Source organism: Tenrec ecaudatus, chromosome 13 (genome assembly GCF_050624435.1).
Source record: "Tenrec ecaudatus isolate mTenEca1 chromosome 13, mTenEca1.hap1, whole genome shotgun sequence".
NCBI classification, from domain to species: domain Eukaryota; kingdom Metazoa; phylum Chordata; class Mammalia; order Afrosoricida; family Tenrecidae; genus Tenrec; species Tenrec ecaudatus.
The window spans coordinates 52,134,628-52,158,596 of NC_134542.1; the positions used below are offsets into that span (position 1 = coordinate 52,134,628).

At 39.5% G+C, this 23,969-nt stretch overlaps 1 protein-coding gene across 1 annotated transcript; it reads right to left on the bottom strand.

The window, feature by feature from the left end:
- Positions 1-6: 6 nt before the first annotated feature.
- ZC3H15 (zinc finger CCCH-type containing 15) lies at positions 7-22,152 on the bottom strand. Its single transcript, XM_075530013.1, has 10 exons — positions 21,941-22,152; positions 11,084-11,185; positions 7,275-7,386; positions 6,567-6,719; positions 5,943-6,034; positions 4,516-4,698; positions 2,826-2,972; positions 2,571-2,672; positions 2,113-2,236; positions 7-1,349 (listed from the first exon to the last, which is right to left on the bottom strand). The coding sequence occupies exons 1-10, from the start codon at positions 22,013-22,015 to the stop codon at positions 1,159-1,161; spliced, it is 1,281 nt and encodes a 426-aa protein (XP_075386128.1). The 5' UTR covers positions 22,016-22,152; the 3' UTR covers positions 7-1,158.
- Between the last annotated feature and the right edge of the window lie 1,817 nt (positions 22,153-23,969).

A 23,969-nucleotide genomic window follows, 5' to 3' on the forward strand; every position in this document is an offset into this window, starting at 1 on the left:
AAGGTAGTTACAAGGGGTTGGCGGGAGGGCAAGTCACAGACTAGAAAACAGACAAAAACAAAACAACCGGACAGAAGTATAACTAAAATAGAATACATCACGAGCAATTTATGTTCATTTTAAACTCATTACCATAATTTTCCAGGGAACTTCATTATCAAAACCCTCAGAATGATTTATGAATTTGTCCGCACTCTTTCAGGCGGTGCAATCAAACCTTAGTATGGATTTCATTGTAACACATGGCTCTCTGATTGCTAAGAATCTGATTAAACTATAGAGTATATTTAATGAAATTTAATACTTATCGATTCAGGAACCACCTTTTCATAGACCATCACCCACACTGCTTTACGGAAGTTGAGAATTAGTGCTTTCAAACTCACAGCAGTACTGTCAGTACCTTCTATGCTTCGGCAATTTAAGCCCATGAGAACCCTCTAAGTCTGTGCCTCTGACAACTAACTATAACAATTTGCTAAAATCCGAAAGCTAAAAATAGCAATACAGGAAAACCTTTTAAAAAAAGGGTCCATATATTTAGATTTTAATGTATGACGGTCTTTATTTACAACTTTATTGGCAAAAAGAGGAACAAATTTAACAGTTTAACACAAGATATCACAACTGATCTTATCAGCTCAAGGGTCCATCTCAAATGTTCATCTAATTGTCCGAAGAGGACAACACTGACTCTGCATATGCAATTCCCTTTATGAAGTACAGTGCTCATATTTTAGGCAGCCTCTTTTATAAGATATAAATATAAAGGAAATGAAATCACTCAACAACGGCACTAAAGGAAAGATGTTTTATATTTAGATTTCTCTTGTTTCTGGAAACGCATGCCCAATGATAAACAAAAGTTGGAAAAGCAGTTACACTTCCTACTTGAGTGGACAGTTATAACCATCAATCATTTTCTGAAATGACCATTATATTTCAATTTATCACGAACTACTCTGAACTTACTATGAGATGTGGTCAAAGTCAGGAGAGAAGACGTAAGGAGACCATTCCTGTTTTGGGAGAGGGTTAGCCCTCCACAACCAGCATGGGAAATAAACATTTTGTTGAAGAGTTCTAGGTGGAAAAATTAATGTAGTCAATTTGAACTCATGCTGAGCTGATTTCATTTGTTCATGAACTTGTTTGGGGTCATTCATCTAAATCAAGAGTGTTTAATTCTTCTTCTAGTTCATCCAAATCTTCCCCGGTGAAAAGATTTTCATCAACAGGAACAGCATCAATAGCTCCATTTTCCTGTGCCTCTTCTTCGTTATCCTCTTCCAAGTCACTTCTTTCCCCATTTTCTGCCCTGCCTCCAGAAGCTTCACTTAATTTGTTTTCTGAAAATAAAAATAGAAGTCAGTAAGGCCTAAAAACAGAAAACATATTTCACCAGTCAGTGGGCAGTCACAGATTGGTGTTAATAACCCTTTTTCTTTTCTATTAAAAACATTTCCTGGGATTAATCAGCAAAACTGACCTTTTCTGAGTTTGTTTGTAGAAATTACTCATAACCAATTATGAAATATTATAGCCATTTGAGTAATGGTTCATATGTTTCCTCAGCGTAAGATCTGCTTTATACTCCTGATAGAACTAGCCACGCCAACCCCACACTGCATTTCATTGAAATAACTTTCTAACAAAGTGCATGAAGTAAGCTTAAGCTATTTTAGGTTTTGTGTTCACAAACTAGTTAGGTCTTACTAGAGTAAAACAGTAAATGGTTACAAATCCAGACACAGTTCATAATATTTCTTCAATTGTGAAAAATAAACTCAGGATTAGTTACTTTTCCATACAGACAATAGTTGTGTGAAAAGTTGGGGGAAAAGTTGCCTTTTCTTGTTCAAGGACATCAATGTTTAAATACAGAAAAATTTTAATAGTCTAATTGAGAGTATAATCATTTCAGACATCTTTGGTGAGTCTTCTCGTTCATAACTTCTAAAGGATTTACATTTTTGCAATGAGGCCACCAGAACCTTACTTCTCAGTGGAGCATATTATTCTGCCTACTGGTATTAGTACGCTGCATGATAGTGTGCTCAGTTCACAGGGTCAGTCTCCTTTAACAGTAGATGAGGAAAATGTTAGACTTACCATCCTTTTCTGAAGTATATGTGCTGAATCTTTCAAGACTGGCTACGGTAATACCTGTTTCATCTACATCTCTTGGAATGTACAAGCTTAAATCTATGTCATTTACATTCACAGAATCATCAACCTTTAACGTAAAGAAAAGAAGGTTGTTATAAAAAATTATTTGCCATCAATCACTTGCCTTTCATCTCTGACATTTATTTTAATGAAGATTATTACTAAATGAAAATATTGACAAAATTAATTTGTTTTCCTAGATATATGAAAATTCACAATAGTGTCACATTGAAGCTTCTTCCTATGGTAGCACATTTTTACATGCTGAGTGGAAGCCTATAGATTAAAGAGTATCCTATGGTTGGAGGTCGAACTTGAACTGAAACAGTCTGAGTCTCCTAACCATGTTACTTTATGGTGTCTAATTAACATGAAAATAACGAGGCAATGCTTCCTCTTACCTCATCGCCGCCTATTCCCTGGGTGTAACGGGTATCATCTGCTTCTTCATCATCATCATCAACCAGTTCAGGACGAAATTCAAACACCTCACGACCACTGATCTATTTAGGCAAAAATGTAGCGACTCAGTACAAAATTTAAGCATTTCTTGGTCACTGAGTTGAGACAGACATGTGCTTAAAAAAGGACAGAATTTTGCAAAACATGGAAATTAGAAAGTTAAAAAAATCTGCTCAGGTGAGTGAGGAACGTACCACTAATGCTTTCCCTGCTTTGAAGTCTGCTTTTCTTCTTTCCATATCTTGCTCAAGTTTATCAATCTTTTCTTGTCTTTTCCTTTTTTTCCATGCAAGAAAAGATTCTAGGGTGATTTTGGTAACATTTGGACCTAGGGCAGAACGCTGCAGAGATAAAATGTTAATTTTTTCCCCCAAAAGTTACCTCTAATGGTGTTTAGTTCATGGTTTTCTCTCAGTGGAGCCACACAGAGACTTAAAAATAACTGCGAAGACACACTAAAGGCAAGTCAAGTGATTGAGCAAAATGAGCACCCGGAGACATAAACATTTCTAAACAAGATAGAACACATTATTTTGAGGTAGAATTCTTTTCAAATTGAAAGTGACCCAAAATTAATGTTGAAAAATTGTTTAAAATAAAAACAATGCAAAAATATTCAAGTTTTATCTGTGCGCCACAGGATTATCAGAAGAAAAAAAACCCTCAACAAAAAATACCAACAACTCAGGGCCATCAACAATGAGAGTACAGCCACCAGGAGGATTAGGGGAGGGTGGAGGGAGAAAGGGGGAATCGATCACAAGGATCAACCAATGAGAGGGAGACAAACAGTGGAAAAGTGGGGTGATGGAAGACAATGTGAGATATGAAAATAATAATCTATAACTTATCAAGGGTTCGTGAGGGAGGGTGGGCAGGGGAGGGGCAGGAAAGAAATGGGGAACTGATGTCAGGGGCTCAAGTGGGAAGAGAATGCCTTGACGATGATGATGGCGGCATATGTGCAAATGTGCTGGACACACTGGATGCATGTATGGATTGTGGTAAGAGATGTTAAGAGCCTCCGATAAAAGTATCTTAAAAATACCAACAATTACTCAAGACCAATAATCAGGTAATAAAAATATAGAAAAAACACCTGAGTATCTGCTACATTAATGCCATCACATTGATATTTTTATAACTAATAGATGGTCAAACTAGATACAAAACTACCTGGTTAGTAGAGGAAGAAAAGGACAAAAATGGTCACACAACCTGAAGAATGTCACCAATGTCACTGAAATGCACATGGAGAAACTGGCATGTTTTTACTGTGTGGATTCTCCATAAAATAAAATAGAAAACAAACTTACGTGGTCTCAAGTATATAAGCCCAAATCTATTTCTAATACTCTGTTAACTCACAGATAGAACTATTTGTGTTGGCCCAGACATGAGCAATTGAAGCTTTTCTTTGATCAGATTCCTTCCTCTGTCAGCAAAATATGTTCACAGATCACATAAAATGTGCAACTGAAAAATGGAGTTGTCCCTTTCCATCCATGTTAAAAATAAGTAAACTGACAAAATATAGATGGAAGGGAAAAGATTTAAATCTACAAGTCCAATTAATCTGAGCAGTGGCAAAATATTTTTAATGAATTACTGGTAAATCAATTTTAAAGAAATAACTTGATAATTCATTGACCAATATTTCAAAAATTGTTCACAATCCTAAAATCAATGGCATAATTGGCTAATGTTGATGGCTAGGTTTACATATTAGCATAAAAATTTACAGAATAAAGAAGTCTACCTTGAGAAAAAATCAGTTATTTCCCCACCTCCCTAACAGTATGGTATTGCCCCCAAGTGGTAACAAATGAAATTTCAGAGCAAATATTTCTGCCACTTTCATGGTTTGAAAAAGACATGCGTTACCTCTCTTTCAATGAGATCTTCTAATGAAATTTCATCTTCTTTCTCTTCTTTCTTTTTGTCCTTTTTCAACACAAACCCAGGGGGAAGTGCATGGCGATACATACACAGATCGCCCCCCCCAGGGCACACCCAAAACCAGCCGTACTTGTTGTTCTCAATAGCTTCCAGGAAATGCTTGCACACCTAGAGACAAGGTTATGCACAAGCAGTGGCTCAGTGTACTGTGCTTTCAAGGAGAATGTTGACGCAGTTATGGACCAGCACATTCTGGTCACATCCTTAAGCTAACCATTTATATAGAGAAACCTTTTATGTCCACAAATGCGCACTTAGATTACTTTAAAATCCTTGATGGCAAGTTCCCTTTAGAAAGAATGTTTTCCACATTTCAGACCCCATTCTAAATTCTGAATTACACAAATTTTAGTTTTTGTTTAGCCTTAGTAAATGTAGCCCCAAGGTCCGATTTTTATAAATAAAATATCAACAGCCTTTAAAAGCAATCAATTTTGTTTTGGTTATTCTAAAAAACTAATAAAGATGCATATAATAATGCATATACTATTTGAATTTCTTGAAACTAGTCTATTTGCTTCATTTAAGTTGTAAGGCAGCAGATACAAAAAAACACCAAGCCTTTCAAACATTAATGGGTATCAGAAGCAGAGTACCAGGTATAAACTTCATAAATAGAAGGGAAATTAATAATTAAAGCTTGCTTTCACTGTAACAGCTATAGATACATGGCACCCATTTTTAAGAGTACATATTCTGGAACACTAGAACCACGGTATACCAAATAATTCATTTTGAAATTCAAAATAAGCATATTTTACCTGTGTGTTTTAAAGTTTTCTATACCCCTAAAACAGATAAAGTGTAGAATCGGATAGCTTCATAGGTCGGTCTTCCTCAATGAATTCACTTTGCACACACACCCAAAACTGTCTTATCTGAACATGTGATTGCATTGATCTGTATCTGACAAAGGGCCCCGGTGGTGCAGTGGATGCTGAGCCGGGCTGCAAACTGTGAAGTCAGCAGTTTGAAACCCCCAGCCACTCTCCAGGGGAAAAGGTGAAGCTTCCCGCTGGGGTAAGTATTTACAAGCTTGGAAAGCCACAGGGCAGTTCTACTCTGTCCTACTGCGTCGCTAGGAGTTGCAACTGACTCAATAGCAGTTGTGCTTTGTGGAAGATCCTTGGGGGGAAAAAGGGCATTTATAAAAAGCTCTAATTATTTTGTTTTCCAAGGCTACACTGCACTATAACTTACATGGTACATCTTCTAAAGGTAAGTTTCAGTGCAGCTTATCTGCTTTCCAATAACTTCAGGATCGACACAGTAGAGAACACCAGCAGATACCTTGCTACACAGTTCCCCTAGTGATCAATACCACAGCAACTCAATTCAAGAAAAGGACATACTATTTGAGTTTTTGGTTTTTTCTTTTCCGCCTCACCGTGCTTCTTGTTCACTACTTCTTCCAGTTTTTTCTCATCCCAATTATCCATGGTATCTAAATGAAAATGTGAATATTAAAAACTGTAATAATTTTTCTACAGTTCCTACATGACGTTGCATATCTCTTAATAACAGAGAATCATGACTTAAACACATTTTTCTTTAATGTGCCAAACAAAGAAAACCAAACTTAATGCCACGGAGTCAATTCTGACCCACAGCCACCCGTCAGAGAGGGCAGAACTGCCCTGTAGGTTTCTCGACAGGAGAACAAAGGTACGGTTAAATAGTGTCCCGAGTACCCACATTCGTTTCCTACAAAGCAGAGGCAGCTAAAGCGGTAGAACTGGAGGGAAAGGGTGACAAAGGAATCTTTAAGCATTTTTGCTTATATATACATATAAAACCAAGGAGCTTAATGTGGTAAACATAAATTTCATGAAAAAATATATTGCTATCACATTCCTACCAAGACCACAATCTTCTCCAAGCTACTAGATATCCTAAAAGCAAACTAAAAGAACGTCACTCCCCAAAAAAAGTCACGAATTTTTAAGACAATGTTAAATAAAAAAATTCTTAATTACCTTTTTCTAGTTCTTCATCTCTTGCATCAATGTAAACACTTCGCTTTTCACATTTTCTCTCCAGAGTCAAGTCATGCGAAAACTTACACTTATCCCCTTTAGTGCACTGTCCTTGCTTGAAGAATGCACATACCACAGATTTGGGATCTGCGCCTACGTGAAATGATATGTAATATTTTTTGGTATTAAAATCTGCCAGAAGATAAACTATAGCTTACACCTGGGATATAATTTCCTTAGGCTACCTTGCTATCTTCTAGTTACTGAATGAGAATAAAAATATCACTTTATTATAGATTTCCTTAATATTTTTGTAGCACTTTATATGTATTTTTACTTCTTTATTCTAAGTAAAAAAGTGGGCTGGTAGTTAGTGCAAAAAAAAGCAAAATATGAAAACAACTCCATAACCCCTACTTAAGTTGGGAGTTAAAAAGAAACAGAAATGGATGTACACTGCCCAAATTCGGGGGCCTATATAGCAAACACGATTATAGCCTTGCTTTACCTACCACACCAAATACAGGCAGAACAGACTCACTTTGCTTTGTGTGTGTGAAGGGCAAATGGCTATGATACAGTTGTGCACCTCGATATTTTAGATACCACTAATTGGCTTATTGTTTAGAGAGAATATTAAGACAAATAGTTATTTTTAGCAGGAATTACATTTGATAAAAAGAATACTTCTGAGGGTTTAAAGTTTACCTTTGCTTATTTTTTGAGCAGCAACTACTGGTTTGAATAGTTCATTTAGCTCCTGCAATTCTTTCTTCTTGTCATCTTTCTTCAATTTCTTTTCAGCTTCACTTTGTGCTACCTATAATTTAAACCCAAGTTTACAATATAAATTTGATTACATGTAATAAATGGCTTTCTCTATAAAGTTACACGTGTATCACTAATTTAACAAAGGCATTTGCAAGCTTCCCGTACACAGTTCTTATTTCTTAACACACTAGCATGTTAAGCTTCCAGCATATATTAAACACGGTGATTAAACTATTAACAAAAATGGCTATACTTGTATGGATACATAAAATGCTTATTTCAAACAAATGTACAGAGTATTTAGCAGGGTTCTCAATTGGGTTGTTATCCCTAAGAAAAACCCACTCCCCAGAAATGTGTGGGTATGTTTTAAAGAGTAGAGAAGCTATATCCTATGTTGTGCAGACCCACACAAAAAAGAATATCACCCACAATATTAATAGTGCCCCTGTGGGTAAAAACAAAACACTGGCTAAGTCAGTGTAAGTCTTAAACGAAAATAAAAACATGACACATGACATAGTTCCAGGAATATAAATTATATTTAAAATGTGAAGACCTATGTTAGATGTCATGGAATATTAAGATGAGAAGATAAAGGTGCTTCTTTACTCTTTCTTCTTTTCTTTCTTTCTTTTCCTATTGGATAAGAATTTTTTGGGCAAAAGATCTGAGAACCAGAGAATACCAAATCCACAGGTAGAGAGGGACTCCACTGAGTAGGGAAAGCGCTCGGCTTTTATTGACAGGAGGAGGAAGCCAACAGCTTTATCTCCGATCACCCATAAAATGTAAGGAGTTCAAAGGTCAAGAAGAGTGGCCTGCCTTACAGGAATCTATAGGCAGCTGCAAGACGTTTAATTATGCTTATGGATTTTTTGGGGGTGGTGGTGGTGGTGGTGGTCATTTTTAGTTGCATTGTCCACCTGACTATTGATGTCAATTTGTTAATCACAAGTTTTTGTTTTAATTTCATTTCACATGTGCCAAGTGTATGCTTATCTATACAGATGTATCCCACTGCATACCCATGCCATTTGTTCATGTGTCCTTCTGCCAGGTCTGGGGCAGCTGTGCAATATCCTGCGTGCCTGTTGTTGTTTTGTTTGTCATGCTGTGTGCATGCATCTTCGGGCCTGTCCCCTGGGGTCTGTGTAATATAGGGGTGGTATACATGGGGCGGCCAATAGATACATGCGAGTCTCTCTAGACCAGGGGGTTCTCAACCGGTGGGGTGCAACCCCTTTGGGGGTTGAACGACCTTTCACAGGGGTCGCCTGATTCGTAATAGTAGCAAAATTACAGTAATTATGTAGCAAGGAAAATAATCTTATGGGAGGGGGGGGGTCACCCCAACATGAGGAACTGTATTAAAGGGTCACAGCATTAGGAAGGTTGAGAACCACTGCTCTAGACTGTCCTACACGCATGTAGAAACTAGTGACATAGCTCAGAATGAAGATGACCCAGAAGGTCACTCTGCCCACCATGTTGGTAGTGATATGCAACAAGCCCATGCACAGCCTCTGGCAGAATCTCTCACAGGTTGAGGTCTTCTTAGTGTTGGGTGCTCACTGGCTTCCCCCAGGGTAGTCTTTCCACCAGCTATACTGGACACTGCTCTCCTGGGGCTGCATGTTTCTCTCCCAGGCAATTCTGGACACAGTCTCTCAATGATATTATAACAGCTACTTATCTCTAAGTCTACACCCCCACTGCTCCCATCGGCCTGACAGAACTCCAAAGGTGCTTATAAGCTCAGAATCGAGTGTGAAGATATAATAACAATTCTACTATATTGTGTGTTAAGTGCCGTTACTGACACACAAATGCTTAGGAACAAAGAATGCCTATGTGCTTAAATAAACTAAATTGAACTGATAGCTTACAGATGAGCTCTGATATGCAAGACAAGGAATATAGATTAAGAGGAAGATGCTGAAGCAAAGGTATAAAATCAGAACTTCACAAAGTGATTGAGAGACTTCCATTAATCAGAGAATTTATCTGTAAATGATAGGTATGACTCAAAGGTTTAAAGAAAGTTGATAACTTAACCAGGTTGTCTCTTATACATATCGATGGCAGCTTTGTGGAAAGTAGATTCCTTGGAGGAAGTCCAGAGTGAAAGGAAAGGCTCGGAGGTTACCGTACTTGTTACAAGCACAAAAATACAACAGCTTAGAATAGACACTGGTGGGGAATGACATAGAGCAGCGGTTCTCAAGCTGTGGGACGCGACTCCTTTGGGGGGAGGGAGTCAAACAACCCTTTCACTGGGGTCACCCGATTCATAATAGTAGCAAAATGACAGTTATGAAGTAGCAACGAAAAGTTTTATGGTTGGGGGGGGGGTCACCACAACATGAGGAACCATATGAAAGGGTCACAGCATTAGGAAGGTTGAGAACCACTGACATAGAGAAAAAGGAAACGGAGGCGCTCTTTGCAGGCAGAATGGACAGAACTAAGTGACTGAACATGAAGTAAGGGTAAGGGAGGGAGAGTCAATGCTGTTGAACGAGACGGAATACAGGAGGAACAGGTTCCAGGGCGGGGGCTGAGATGAGCTCAGTTTGGGACATACTGAGTATGTACGAGACGCGTGCCGAGCATCTGGGTGAAACAATTTAAAAGGCAGTTAGATATCGATCTTGATTCCTGGAGAGAAGGTCTGGATTAAGAAAATGAAGAAACATCAAAGAAACAGAAAACCAGGACAAAAGTGTCCATAGAAGAGAAAATTTTAGGAAGGAAATGGCCAAATGTCACAAGTAGTTAAAAGATAGCCTAAATCCTGACTAAGACCCCATTGTGGATGCTTAATTAGGAAACCGGGAGAATTTTTCTTTAAACAAAGGAAAAACTTAGGCATGTCAATTTTTTCATAGAATATGTATTTTTTGTTAATTAATCTTTCTAAACATATGTGGGACCCAGGGCAAAAGTACAATGGAACTCTACATATTATTTGATTAAAGGTTTCAGTTGGAAATCAAACAGTATTTGGTCAATAAGATGTGGTCTATCTTTGTACTTGAAAAATAAGCCTTAATGACCTAGAGCAGGTTCATACTTAAAATGTACAAGTCCCATAGTTCCACCCTGTCAACTTCATAAATTGCCATGAAGACTGCCAACCCCAAATCAAAGGCGATGAGTAAGAAAGTCCTCGTAGAGTAAATCCAACTAGCCAATCACGCAAATGGAAAGATACTAAGGAAAATAATGAAATACTTTATGCTTCTCAGATCGAAACATTAAAAACAATTTTAGTACATAGGAATGCACTACCACAAAGGGAAGCATTACAAGCCTTTTGGGAAAGTGATCAGACAATATTTATTAAAATCAGAAATTCATTTTTTCTTGAGCTAGAAATTTCATTACTAAATAATTTATGTCACAGCAAAAAAGTCAGACCACATGTACAATGAATACTGCTTGAAGAATTTCTCTTCATGCCAGAGAGCTTAAAACAAGTTATTTATGAACAGTAAAATATACAGATATATTATATCCATGATTTGGAACATACAACCTTTACAATCAATAAGAGCGGTGTCAAATAGCTCAGGAAGAATATCTACAGGTATTAATTACAAAGAAAATAAGTTGCAGAACAGTTTATAGATTATGATTCCATTTTGACACACACAATTATAGTATAAAATACTCTTACATGAAACAGATGACATATATTACATCGATGGAATGAAATACCTAAAGACTTAAAATGCATTTACCTGACGTGGATTTTGTTGACCAAATTTAACTTGATGAGTAACAGCCTTGATAAACTTCTGTTGCTTTGCTCCTTTCTTATTCTTTAGACCAAAAGTTTTGTCCTAAATGAGAAAAGGCATAAAAATCTTAGCAATTTATATTAATATGTCTAGGGAGATCTAAAATAATTTTCATTTATGTATAAAACTCTTATCCCACAAACAGGCAAGACAAAACACTAAAATGTCATGGCTATGTATGAACCCAAAATATCACCCACAATTCTTTGTCATTCAGCACACGCAATCATAATCATTAAACCTGTTTCTCTTTCTGAAGACTATTATGGAATATCAGTTATTTGAAAGTGTAAAATTGAAAACCAAACCTACCACGCACAGGCCAATTTAGGACTATTTAGGGCAGAGCAGATCTGCTCCATATGGTTCCTGATGTTATAAATCTTTACAGGAGGCAGACAGCCTTATTGTTTTTCCTTCAGAGACACTGCTGACTTTAAACCGCCAACTTTGCCAGCAGGGTTCTGTTGGAGTGTGCAGAATTATTAAAATGGGGTAAGAAAATTGAAAATCAGGCAAACAAAGCAAAACAAAGTCCACTGCCATCATGCCCATTCTGACTCTGTCTGTGGCTGTGAACCTTCATAGGAGCAGATAGCTTCCTTCACCTTTTCGCCCTTAGCTGATGGGCTGGAATCACCAACCTTGTAGTTAGTTAGCAGTCAAAGTTTACTCGTTATACAAAATAAATTACTTGGTTAAAAGGTTTCTCAAACCCAAAGCATGTGAGTCTCCTCTAAAAAAATAATAAAAAAAGAAATTCATCAAGTTGAATTTGATTCATAGTGACTCTACAGGATAGAGTAGAACTAACCGCTCCTTAAGTTCAGCAGCCCTGGATCACTTCCAAATCTTTGTATTTTACCAAGAGCACATTTTTCAAAGACTCCATTGTGGGACCTTGTACTATCGAACACATTTTGGGCTGTACCGTGAAAGGTGAAGAGAGTCCTGGTGGTTGTGTGGGTTAGCTGTTGGGTTGTTAACCTCCAGGCAGTGGCTAACGCCCACCAGCTGTTCTGAGATCCAGATGAGGCTGTCTGTTTCCATCAAGACTTAGTTTTGGTAATCCTATATAGCAGCGGTTATCAACCTGTGGGTTGAACAACCCTTTCACAGGGGTCACCCGATTTATAACAGTAGCAAAATTACAGTTTAAGTAGTGACAAAAATAATTTTATGGTTGAGGGGTCACCACAAGAGGAGGAACTATATTAAAGGGTCTCGGCATTAGGCAGGTTGAGAACCACTGCTATATAGGGTCACTTTGAGTTGGAATTGATGTAGTCAAGAGTGAGCTCAGTTAGTTTTGGTGGCTGTAAGAGGAAAACAGTATTAGGATCAGAACTTAAACTGAGGATGACACAGGACTGAGCAGAGTTTTGTTCTGTTGTGCCAGAGCTGACTCCACAGCACCTAACAACTCCCACTTGCCAATTGCCATCAAGTCGATTCTAACTAGTGACCCTAGAGGATAGGGTAAAACTGTTCCTTTGGTTTTCTAGGACTGTAACATCTTCCTCCCAGAGTGGCCAGTGTATTTGAACCAATTCTTAACCCACTACATCAGGACTGTTCCACTAAAACAGCTATTTTAAATTCAAGTACACCTAAAGGAAGCAATTTCGTTTAAATTTGGAACATTACTATTAATTTGGGACCACAAATATGATAGCAGCTACTACTTAAGAAAAGTTCATTATGCACTAGCAGCTCAGTTTTATGTCTTTTACTCAAGCATCATACTCACTCAATGCCACTAAGTCAATTCTGACACAGCAATGCTTTAGGACAGGGGAGAACTGCCCCTGTGGGTTTCCAAGACTAACTCTTCTAGGGAGTAGAAACCTCACCATTTTCCCAACCTAGAAATAGGCCTGCAAATAAGAGAGTAAATAAATATGTTGCTCAAGACCATAATACAGTATATGTAGAACTGAAATTAATCCAATTAACTGCAAAGTCTGGGCACTTAACTAATACACAAAGCTATGTGAAACATACTAAACGAAACTGTGCATCCTATTCAGCATGAAAAGAAAAACGGTTTTAACAATGAAAACAAAATAAGAGGACTTGGTAAGTAAAGCATACTCAGGTAAGAAACTCTAGAATTATAGTGATTCTACTTAAGCACAGTCATGTCTGTACTTTAAACTTAATGTACTTTTACTAATATGCTAATTAAATGTTGTCAAAGAGCTCAAAATGCTTAACATCACCTTTTGTTCTGTGTCCTATCTGCCCCATCCTGGCAGTTTAATGAGTCCTGGTGGCTAGGCATCAAGTTCACCAAAAGGCTAGTTGTTCAAACCTACCAAGTGTCTCTCAAGAGAAATACAAAACTGTCTACTCCCATCACAATTCAGTTTCAGGAAATCTATATAATCACGAGTTAGAAATGAGCCAGTGGCAGTGGGCTTGATTTGGGCTTCTATTCTTCAGTTTACTTGGGGCTGTTATGCTGTCTCCTATAGGATTAGGTACCTAGCTGAGTGGTGAAGACTCTTGGTTTCTTCCAACACTTTTAACCAAAATCTGTTTTCAGTTCCTTGTCTTCTGCATTACACCAAGTGAGGCTCACTTTGATTTTCCTAGAACTTTGCATAGCAAATTCCTTTGTTTCTCAATGACACAACCCTTGGCAGGCACTCAGCCCTAACTAACTGTTCCACTCTAGTCAGTCCCAAAATCATCCATCCACTTCTAATCTCCACTTATGAGTTCAGGATTTTAGATTACTGATATTAACGATTCCCTGGGTATAGCAACCAACTAAACTTGTTTGGTTGCTAACTGAAAAGATGAAGGTGCAAGTCACCCAGAAGTACCTTGTTTTGTAAATTCTATGAAACACGTCTCTGTCAGACATGGGGCTGACATGTGTCAAAACAACTCAATGACAGCAGTTAATTTCAAGATAAAGTCTATATTTTCTGCTGATTCTTTTGATGCCCCTTTCCAGGAACTATCCTGTCCCAATATGTCCAGATGAACTGTGACAAAGTCCTTACTTGAAAGGAGGATTCTGGCTGTGTACTTCCCTCCAAGATAGATGTTTTTCTGGCAGATCATGGTACTTTAAACATTCTTGGCCAACACCATAATTCAAATGCATAATTTCCCCCCCACAGGTTTCCTTAATGATTTTCCAGCTTTCATATGCATAGGAGGCACCTGAAAATACCAATACTCCGGTCAGACCCACCTTGGTCCTCTATGTGCCATCTCTGTCCTTTAATACTTTATAAAGAGGTCTTCTGGAGCAGATTTGTCCAATGCAACAGGTCACCTGAGTTCCTTTTGTAAAACCTTTTTTACATTTCCCTTTCCCTCTCATTTGAGTTCTTGACGGTTGCTTCTGTGAGCACTAATGGTGAACCCAAATAAAATTAAATTCTTGACAACTCATGTTTTATCATAATGTTGCCTATTGGAGTTGTGAAGATTCCAGCATTCTATTTAGTTGCAAACCATAACTAAGACTGCAAACTTTGATTTTCATCAGTAAGTACTTCAAGTCCTTTTTGCTTTCAGCAAAACTATACTATCTGCATATAGGTTGTTAATATATTTTCTGTTTTTAGCCAAAAACAGCCTGCCATCACCAATGATATCCCTTATTCCAAGTCCTCTCTGAATCCAGCCTGAATTTCTGGCAGCTCTGTCAATGTAATGCTGTCATTTAAAAATGGTCCTCAACAAAACTTTACTTGTATGTGATATTACCATAATTATATTGTTTGATATATCCATATTCACTTAAGTCACCTTTCATTGTAATGTGGATATATATCCAATGCAGATATCTATGGTATCTTCCAGTCAGATGGGCAGGTAGTTGTCTTCCAGATTTCTTGGTACAAGCGAGTGTTTCAGCACTGGATCAGTTTGTAAACTTCTGAAGCCTTATTTCTGATTAATGTCCTTAGCATCATAAGTTCTAGATTATATGATACGTCTTGAGATGAATGTTAATCAATTCTTTTTGATACAGTGACTCTGTGTACTGCTTAACCTTCATTTGATACTTTATGCATTATTTAGTATTTTGCCAATAAAATCCTTCAATATTCTGAGGCTTGATTACTTTTTTCATTCGTTCATCTTAAGATATGCTGATCATGCTCTTCCTTCTTGGCAATGACCCCAGGTTTCTCCATTTTTCATTCTAATTCTTTACTTGGGTCTTCTTTAAATCTGTTCAGCTCTTTTACACCCATCATTTCTTCCATTCATTTTAGCTACGCTACACTGCAGAGCGACTTTCAGGTTCATCTGACATACACGCTGATCTTTTTTCTTCCATCCTTCCTTCCTTGTATTTTAATGTTTTGTTGGTTTTTCCCCCCCTTCGGGTGTAATATTCTCAATGTCATTCCACATGCTTCTGGTTCTTGGTTCATTAGTGCTCAGTATGGCAAATTTTCACTACCATTTCTATTTTCAGCTCCTGATTGTTCTTGTCTAACTTTCACATTTCAATCTATTTCAATTATCAATCCATCATGATTATAGCATCAATTACAGGCTCAAGAAGTTGACAGAATGTTCAATTGCTTCATAACTGGTTTTAGGAGTTGATGAGTAAATTTGAATGAAAGTTACTGACAAAAAGGCTTGGGGGCCACATCTGTTCTCTGTCTACATGCAGAAGGTGAATCCAACTCCACAACAACACAAGGCAGATTGCCACACAACAAGAGGTCACATTATGTAACCCCCCTCTACCCTACTGTGACACTAACCACTCCTCTTCCACGACTCTATTTCTCTGCTGGGCTTGATAATCCATTGCAATTGCCACTCAGAACTCAGACAACCCACAAGCCAAGATCAAAGAGCATTAATGATACAGTCATTGTTCACGGCCTCTCTGTCACATAGTCCCTTGGACTCTACCTCCTTATGCCAGGAAGCCAGCCCTCTGTTCTACCTCACAGCCTCGTGCTGCTCTTTGCTCTGTCTCATTGTCTCCTTGCCCCGGCCTCTGGTCTGAGTGGCATGGCTGCTGCAGCCTCCACCACTTCAGGCAGAGATTTTAAAACATGTTTCCCTGGTGGCTGGTCTTCCTTGAAGGTCCTGGGAATTCTCTCTTCCTGCTTCTGAGATGCCCCATTCTTATACCCACGAATTTCCGTTAATTCACCTCACCATATGCGACCTTCAGGCTCTCCTCGCCAGTGTCTTACATGTGAAGCAGTCAGAGCTTTTCACAATCACAATTTATTCTGTTAATATTTACATTCGAGTCAAATAATGCTACAACGTCACCCCCTCCCTCTCTTCCCTAGACCCAGTAGGAAAAGGACATCATTCAGTAAGGGATCCTTTCTGCAATTTCATTTTGAGACTAAACACATACATGAATACTTGTAAACCGATCACTTCGTGCCATGAGCACTCCCCATTTTAGATAGTCAATTTCTAAAATGCTCATCCCTCTCAATCCATTACTAAGAAAACTTCAGATCAAAGGTTGAAATGCCATACGCATATGCATGTAGAGGCCAGAGTAGGTCATCCCTCAAGATTTCCATATTCCAATTACGGGAGGTTTGCAGATGTTTCTTCCCACTGTTGTGCTCTAACAGCAAATGAAGGTCCTGAAAGCTTTACTCCACCCGCCCTGAGTGCCTTTCAACCTGAGGGACTCATCTGATGATGTTCTGCTATCATTCATCACATTTTTATGGTTAATCCTTTGGAAGCGAACAGCCTATTCTTCCTTTGTAGTCTGTAAAGTGCAGGTGAAATTTATTGTGGTATTTCCCCCATACAAACACAGCATTTTATCTGGCCCAATTAAGTGTTATAATCTTCAGTGAGAGAGGTGCCATGAGCCAAGGTACATTTGATTCTTTGTTCTTCACCATAGAAAATTACTAGTTGGTGCACAAACAGCTTTATGAATACAGAATGGTACAGCCGGGACACCCACAGCAACTTAGAGCTGGCGATGTGGAGTATTTCAAAAGGGATTCCTTCCTTCTCCCCAAGTTTAGAACAGATCCTTACCTTTATGACCCATCTGAGTTTGAGAATGGCGGAAGGATAGAAGGGAAGCAATTACGGGGAAGAACTGGTGCGTGTGTGTGTGTGTGTAGAGACAACCTTGGAAATGAAATACATAGTTTAAAAGTTGGCAATAGTTTTAAGAAAAATGGCTCACTGAGGATCCAATAGCTTTACCATTCAGAATTTCAGCTTACACATAAAACTCAAACCCATTCTCTGTCTTCTCATAGGTAATCCTGCTCCTTTCACAGGCTAGCCTCCATTCTTTAAATGTGGTTTGAACAAGGAAGGGATGGGGAAAGCCATGAGCGCTGAGCAGCCTCCATGTTTTCTTATAGGTAAACTGAGTTTGCTTATTTGAACACTTAGGGTTAAACAGTAGCTGGGCTTGTTCTAACCACACAAATACTGCCCCGCCCCAATATACTGCCTCATGTATGATGGTGTACCCCCATAATACAGAACTGCACGGGGCAGAGTGGAGCTCTCATAGGCCTCATGTAGGATGGTGTACCCCCATAATACAAAACTGCACTGGGCAGAGTGGAGCTCTCATAGGCCTCATGTAGGATGGTGTACCCCATAATACAGACTGCACTGGGCAGAGTGGAGCTCTCATAGGCCTCATGTAGGATGGTGTACCCCCATAATACAGAACTGCACTGGGCAGAGAGGAGCTATCATAGGCATTTTCCCTTCAAGGCAAGCATCCAGCAGTTCACTCTGAGTTAGGGCACCCATTGACATCGCCTGTGAAAGTTCTCTCTGGTCACAGTGAATTTTTCCGTAAAATCAGTTTGGCTTAGGCCTTATTTTTCGTGATGACCGACTTGAGAGCAGCACGACAGCTGTGAAATGCTATTTCTGGCTTAAGAAAAATGGCACAGAAACTGTTGTGATGTTGAACAAGGTTCCAAGGATAGCACTATGGGAAAAACTAAAATGTCTAAGTGGTTTTCTCCTTTCAAAAAAAGGTGAAATGTTAATTGATGACAAACCTCATTCTGGACATCCATCAATTCCCCTAATGGATGAAAATGGTGACTAACAGTGCATCTGTAGTTCCTTCCACCAGGTCAGACTGTTAATCAAACTATCTATTTAGAGGTTCTGAAAAGACTGTGTAACAGTGTGGGACAAAACAGGCCTGAACTGTGGCAGGCAGGGCACTGGTTTTGCCACAACAACGCACCAGCTCACCGCCGAGTCAGTGCACCAGTGTTTTGGCAAAAGACAGCATGCTTTTCTTGCCCCTCACACCTTACTTACCTGATCTCGCTCCGTGTGACTTTTTGTTTCCATGAATGAAGAGGGACATTAAAGGGCAGCAATTTGATGACATAGAAGAGGCGATGAAAAAACAAGGGAGGTGCTGTCAGCCATCCAAAAAGTTGAGTTTGAAAAATGTTTCCAAGAATGGAATCACAGATTTGAAAAATGTATTAAGTGTAATAGAGAGTACTTTGAAGGTGAAATGGTGGTCCTTTATTATTTAAAAAAATTTAAATACATAGCTTTGGGGAAAAGAAACCTTTTTTTTGGGGGGGGGGGTTCCCCTCATTTTCCTTCTATCCATCCATTCGTTACTTATTCTACAAAGTGGTTAATCCAGGTCCAAGCAATTGATAGTTGACTATGGATGAGTTTTTTCATTGGCAAATACTTCCCCCTTTCCATTACTAAGTCCATTCATTCGAGCTGTCTTGCTATTAAACTTTCAGTGTGAGACAGTAAATGAATTAAGCCATTTGAAACTAAAGTCTAACAGAAACCGATACTTTCTGATAGTCAATTCTAAAAATATTAATCCATGAAATTTGGGGGGGGATTTAAAAAGCAATAGAAAAAAGTTATTTTCAAATGGGCAGTGCAGGTCAGTCTGTGATTAATTCCCCTAACTAGTTCTTCGGAGCCCTGGTAGTACAATGGACAAGTGCTTGACTAACAGGAAGGCTGGTAGTTCAAATACACCAGTGGCTCTGTAGGAGCAAAGGTCTGACAATCTACTCCCATAAAGAGTACAGCCTAGAACTCTAGGGCCAGTTCCATTCTATCATGAGGGTCACTATGAGTCATGACTATTTCTTAAGCACAGTACTGAAAAAACAACAAAATTGACTCTACGAACTCCATGCCTAACATAACTGAAAGCTTTGCAATAAGAATTAGCACTGAAAAAAAAAAAGAATTAGCACTGTTTTGCAAATGAGAAAGTGCGATTCATATTCATATGCCCAATGGTATAGACCTAGGAAGTTGAAATATTGGAATCAAACTCAGGTCTGACTACTGTGCTAATGGTTCAGCCTTTCTTCTCTTTACAGAGATCTCAGAATGTCCACACTGTTTAATTCACAGTAAGCATTCATGGCAGTGTCAGTGGAGATAATAGAGGTGGAAAGACAAACAGAATAATCATTTTTTAAAGTCTATTCAAAAGTGCTGTTCTATTAATTTTGTCCAATTTAGAATTTCAAGCTATATACGGATAAAACTTCCTCAAATTAACCAATCTCTAAGATAATCATTGGTTTTACATGTTGAAGTAAACTATAAAAAATATTTTTTTCTACAAAAACTATGAGTGATAGAGATCAGCAACCTATTGGAAGCAGGTTCCAATTCGGTTCATTATAGCTTTGTCATAAAACACATTTTACTTTATCTTTTAACTGTTTTAGTAACGAAAACCCTGATAGCAACAAGAATCTTACAAATCTGTCAAAAGAAGTACAGATCTGGATGACATCTGAGTGGAGAGTTTTAAGCTTTGCTTGTTTTATCTTTCTAAACTCCCTGCAATAGCGGTAAGACTACTGGGTTCAGAGTCACTGAGTTTTAGGGAAGTTCAAAACAATAAATCACTTCCTTTAATTAAGTAGGATACATCTTTTCATAAACATGGTAAAGTTAGGCAGAACACTTGAATCTCCATATAATAAAAACAAATAAACTAACCCAGCCATCAATAAGGAGCTCTGGTATAGGAGTGGATATGTGCGGGCCGCTAGCTACAAGGTCTGCAGTTCAAAACCATCAGCCACTCAGCGGGAGAAAGACGAGGGCTTTCTACTCCCATAGAGTTACAGTCTCAGACATTCAGGGGTTGTTCTAGTATCTTACAGGGGTCACTGTGAGTCAGCACAAAAGCGATAGCAGTCATAAATATGAAATCCTGGAGGTGTTGGGAGATAAATAGGGCAGCTGCTAACCTCAAGATTGGAGGTTCAAACCCATCAGCAGTATCTCCGGAGAAAGAAAAGGGCATCTGTTATAAAGATTTATAGCCTCAGAAATCCAGTGTAGAGTTTCTAGGATTCGGAATTGACTCAATCACTGTGGGGTTGGTTTTGTCATTATCATTGAACTTAATTAATTGAATAGCTGATCATAAAAAAATCATCTTATATGTTAATTGTGGGGGGGATAATGTAGATGTAATGTCACCATTCTGTTAGAATATTTATTTTTGAGTTAAAGAATGTAACTTTTTTGTTGTTGTTGCAGTTTTCATCAATGAAACAAGAGTTGCTTTCTCTTTACCTTAAAAACAATCTAGTTTCTGGGTGTGGGGTGGAAAGGGGAAAAAAAGTCTAGTTTCTCATTGGAAGGAGCCATGAAATGTTTATGTTATCAGTTTGGGAGCTGATGGGAAACAAAATGTGTACAATTCCTAAAAGCTGCAAGACATTCTAATGAACGCCTTGCAAGAACAAGAGTAGTTAAATTTCTATGGTGTCATGTCACCTTTAAATTCATGTCTACATGTGCTTTATACAATTGATGTATGTATGGGTTGTGATAAGAGTTTTATGAGTCCCTAATAAAATGTTAAAAAAAATCATGTCTACATGTAAGTTTTACTTGTAGAATAATAGCCTCTGTTAGTACAATTTTAACTAAATAAAATTTATATTCCTAAAATATCCTTGTCTCCCTGAATGCTGGAAGATCATTATTCTCAGAAATCAACATAGGTGCTAGAATTACAGATCTTCAAAAATATAATAGTATATATCGGTGTGACTGTGTGGGACTTTGACTTCTGAACAAATAAACTGGCACCAAAAATATACAGGTTTGGCCCCCAAGTTCAACGTTAGCAGAATTCTTGTCAGCACTTGTGTTCTTCAGTCATTAAAGGGTTACAGATTCAATGCACATTATGCGTACACATAAAACAAATTCAGTTATGCGTCCTTAATCCAGCTAATGACGCTACAACCTCCTGCTGGTTAATCTATTGATCATGTGCTCCTTACAGGGCGCTGGGTTCTCCTTATGAAACTGTAAACCATTCAAAGGTGGAAGAAAAAGCCATGCAGTAGTAACCTGTTGGCTGGAAAGAAGTAGCAGCACTACTCCTGAGATATTAATGGGCAAGGAAAAGGAGACAAAGGCCCGACTTGAGTCGACCTTCCAGTGAGACGCTGGCCCAAACGCGTTCAGCATTACTTCTTGAAAGATAAGCCTACAAACGTCCTCAGTTTTCTAGTGGAAGGACACAGCCTTGTGATGAGCTCAGGGGGACGCTTCGCACGGGGTTTACTGACGGCGGGCGCTTAAGCAAAGCCCAGGCCGGGCGCGCGTGCAAGCAGCGTCTCTATAGCGATAAGGGGCGGCCAGCGTCATCAGGGGGCTGGAGAAGGGGCAGTGGGCTACACGGAGCTAAAGGGCGGGACACGAGGACCCGGAAGACGCGAGCGGGAACGAAGGAGCTGGGAAGATGCTTCCCTGAGGGCTCGCGAAGTGAGGGGTGGTGGTGAGGTGGGTACTTACTTCGATGATCTTTTCTTTCTTCTTCTGCTCCGCTTTTTTGCTGCCCCCGGCCTGAGCCTGTTTCTTGGGGGGCATTGCGGAGGCAGGTGAAACCGGCCAGAGTTAAGCACAGCTGGACACCGTCACGGCCTCCGGCCCCCCGGCAGGAGTAGTAGGCGGACTTGGGCCTCCGTCCCCGCCGCACCGCGCGGAAGACAAGTCGCTCACTCGTCGCCGAAACACGGCTTTTGCGACAGGTCGGTGCTGCAGTGCATGGTGGGTAGTGAGGAGCGGCGCCCGGAAGCAGAGTTGCGCGTGCGCGTCTTTTGCATCCGCCCCGGAGTGGGGTAGAACCGGACGTGGTGGGAAAATGGCTGCACGTCACGTGTGATGTCGCACGTGCACCTTTCTAGGTCAAGGCAGGCCAGAATCTGGGCGGGTAGGTTGTGACCTAGTGCGCTGGTGTGGACCATGGGCAGACTGTCCTTCGTCATCGCGGGCAGAATCGGGTTCTGCCGGCCGCCTAGGGTCTCCCTTAAGGTTTCCATTCTGGAAGATCACCAGGGGTCCCAGCCACTCCAGGAAACCGAGTTACTTCTCGCTTGGCGTAAGGTTTCAGGGGCAAATTCCTCCAAAGTGGGTAGCGGATTCCTTCATCTTAGTCCGGAAGCGCGCCTGACACCTTTTTCACATAGGGTGACCCTTGTGTGCACTGCGGGACCGAAAAGTGTTTAAGACGAAATGGATGTTCCCTTTCATTTGAAGGATTCCAGAGTGACAGGGATGACAAGGATTAGTGTCCCAAAGCAGGGCACTCAACCTGCCTTGAAGTGTATTAATCACAAATTATCTCTAGCGTTTCAGAAGGTGCATAGGTGATTCTTAAAAACCCCTTTATGAGCTGAAATTAACCAAACTCCTTAGACCAGAGGGCACATCTTAATAGTATTATGGAGTGCTTGTTACATGAAAGGGAGCAAGACAGGGATTTCCATAAAAAGTTACAGGTTTGGAATATCAAAGGGACAGTTCTACTCTGTCCTTGAGGATTGTGATGAATGGGCAGACATGATTGGGGACAGTGAGTTTGGAGTTTGATACAGAAATTGCTTGGCACATCACAGACAAATTATTTCAGAGGCATAGTGGTAGGCGTTTTTATTTTCCTCATTTTATAGACGAAACAGGAAGAAATATGCCAGGTGTGTTGAGAGGTGAGCCAGAGATTATCACTTAAGCATTGGGACTTTAAAGCATATCTGCCCATCACCTAACATTACAAAAGTAGGCTTTGTTTGAAATGACATTTGATGCATGAATGGGGCCTATCAATATCTGTACAAAGAGCACCTCTACCAGTGGGTGGTACAGTGTTTAAGCACTAGTCTGCCAATTGAAATGCCTAATCTGCTCCCAAAGAGATTGTTGTAATTGAACTATTGAATTGTCTGATATGTGAAATATATACTAATGAAATGGTTAAAAAATTGTGTTTCTGTTAGGTGCCCTAGAGTTGCTTCAGACTCAGACTGGAACACTGTCCATCCCGGCACCCTTCTCATCATCATTGCCATCTTGGAGTCCACTGTTGTAGGTACTGGGTCAATCCATCTCATTGAGGGTCTTCTTCTTCAGCGACCCTTTAGCACTGTGGTTCTCAACCTTCCTAATGACATGACCCTTTAATACAGTTCCTCATGTTGTGGTGACCCCCTCCTTCCCCCCAACCATAAAATTATTTTCGCTGCTACTTCATAACTTAAATTTTGCTACTGTTATGAATTGGGCATCCCCTGTGAAAGGGTCGTTCAACCCCCTCCAAAGGGGTCCCAACCCACAGGTTGAGAACTGCTGCCAGCAGGATGCTGTCTTTTTCTAGGGATTGGTCCCTCCTGATACCTTACCAAACTAAGGGAGACAAAGCCCCACCATCTTTGTTTCCAAGGAACATTTAGGTTGCGTACTTCTTCCAAGAAAAATCTGTTAGTTCTTTTGGAAGACAATAGTATAGTCAGTATTTCTTGCCAACACCATAAGTCATAGGAATCAA

Coding starts and splice junctions, on each gene's coding strand:
- ZC3H15 (XM_075530013.1), bottom strand. CDS start 22,015: ATGCCCCCCAAGAAACAGGCTCAGGCCGGGGGCAGCAAAAAAGCGGAG. Junction 11,186..21,940: donor AGAAAGAAAAGATCATCGAA/GTAAGTACCCAC, acceptor TTTCTCATTTAG/GACAAAACTTTTGGTCTAAA. Junction 6,035..6,566: donor AGATGAAGAACTAGAAAAAG/GTAATTAAGAAT, acceptor ATTTTCATTTAG/ATACCATGGATAATTGGGAT.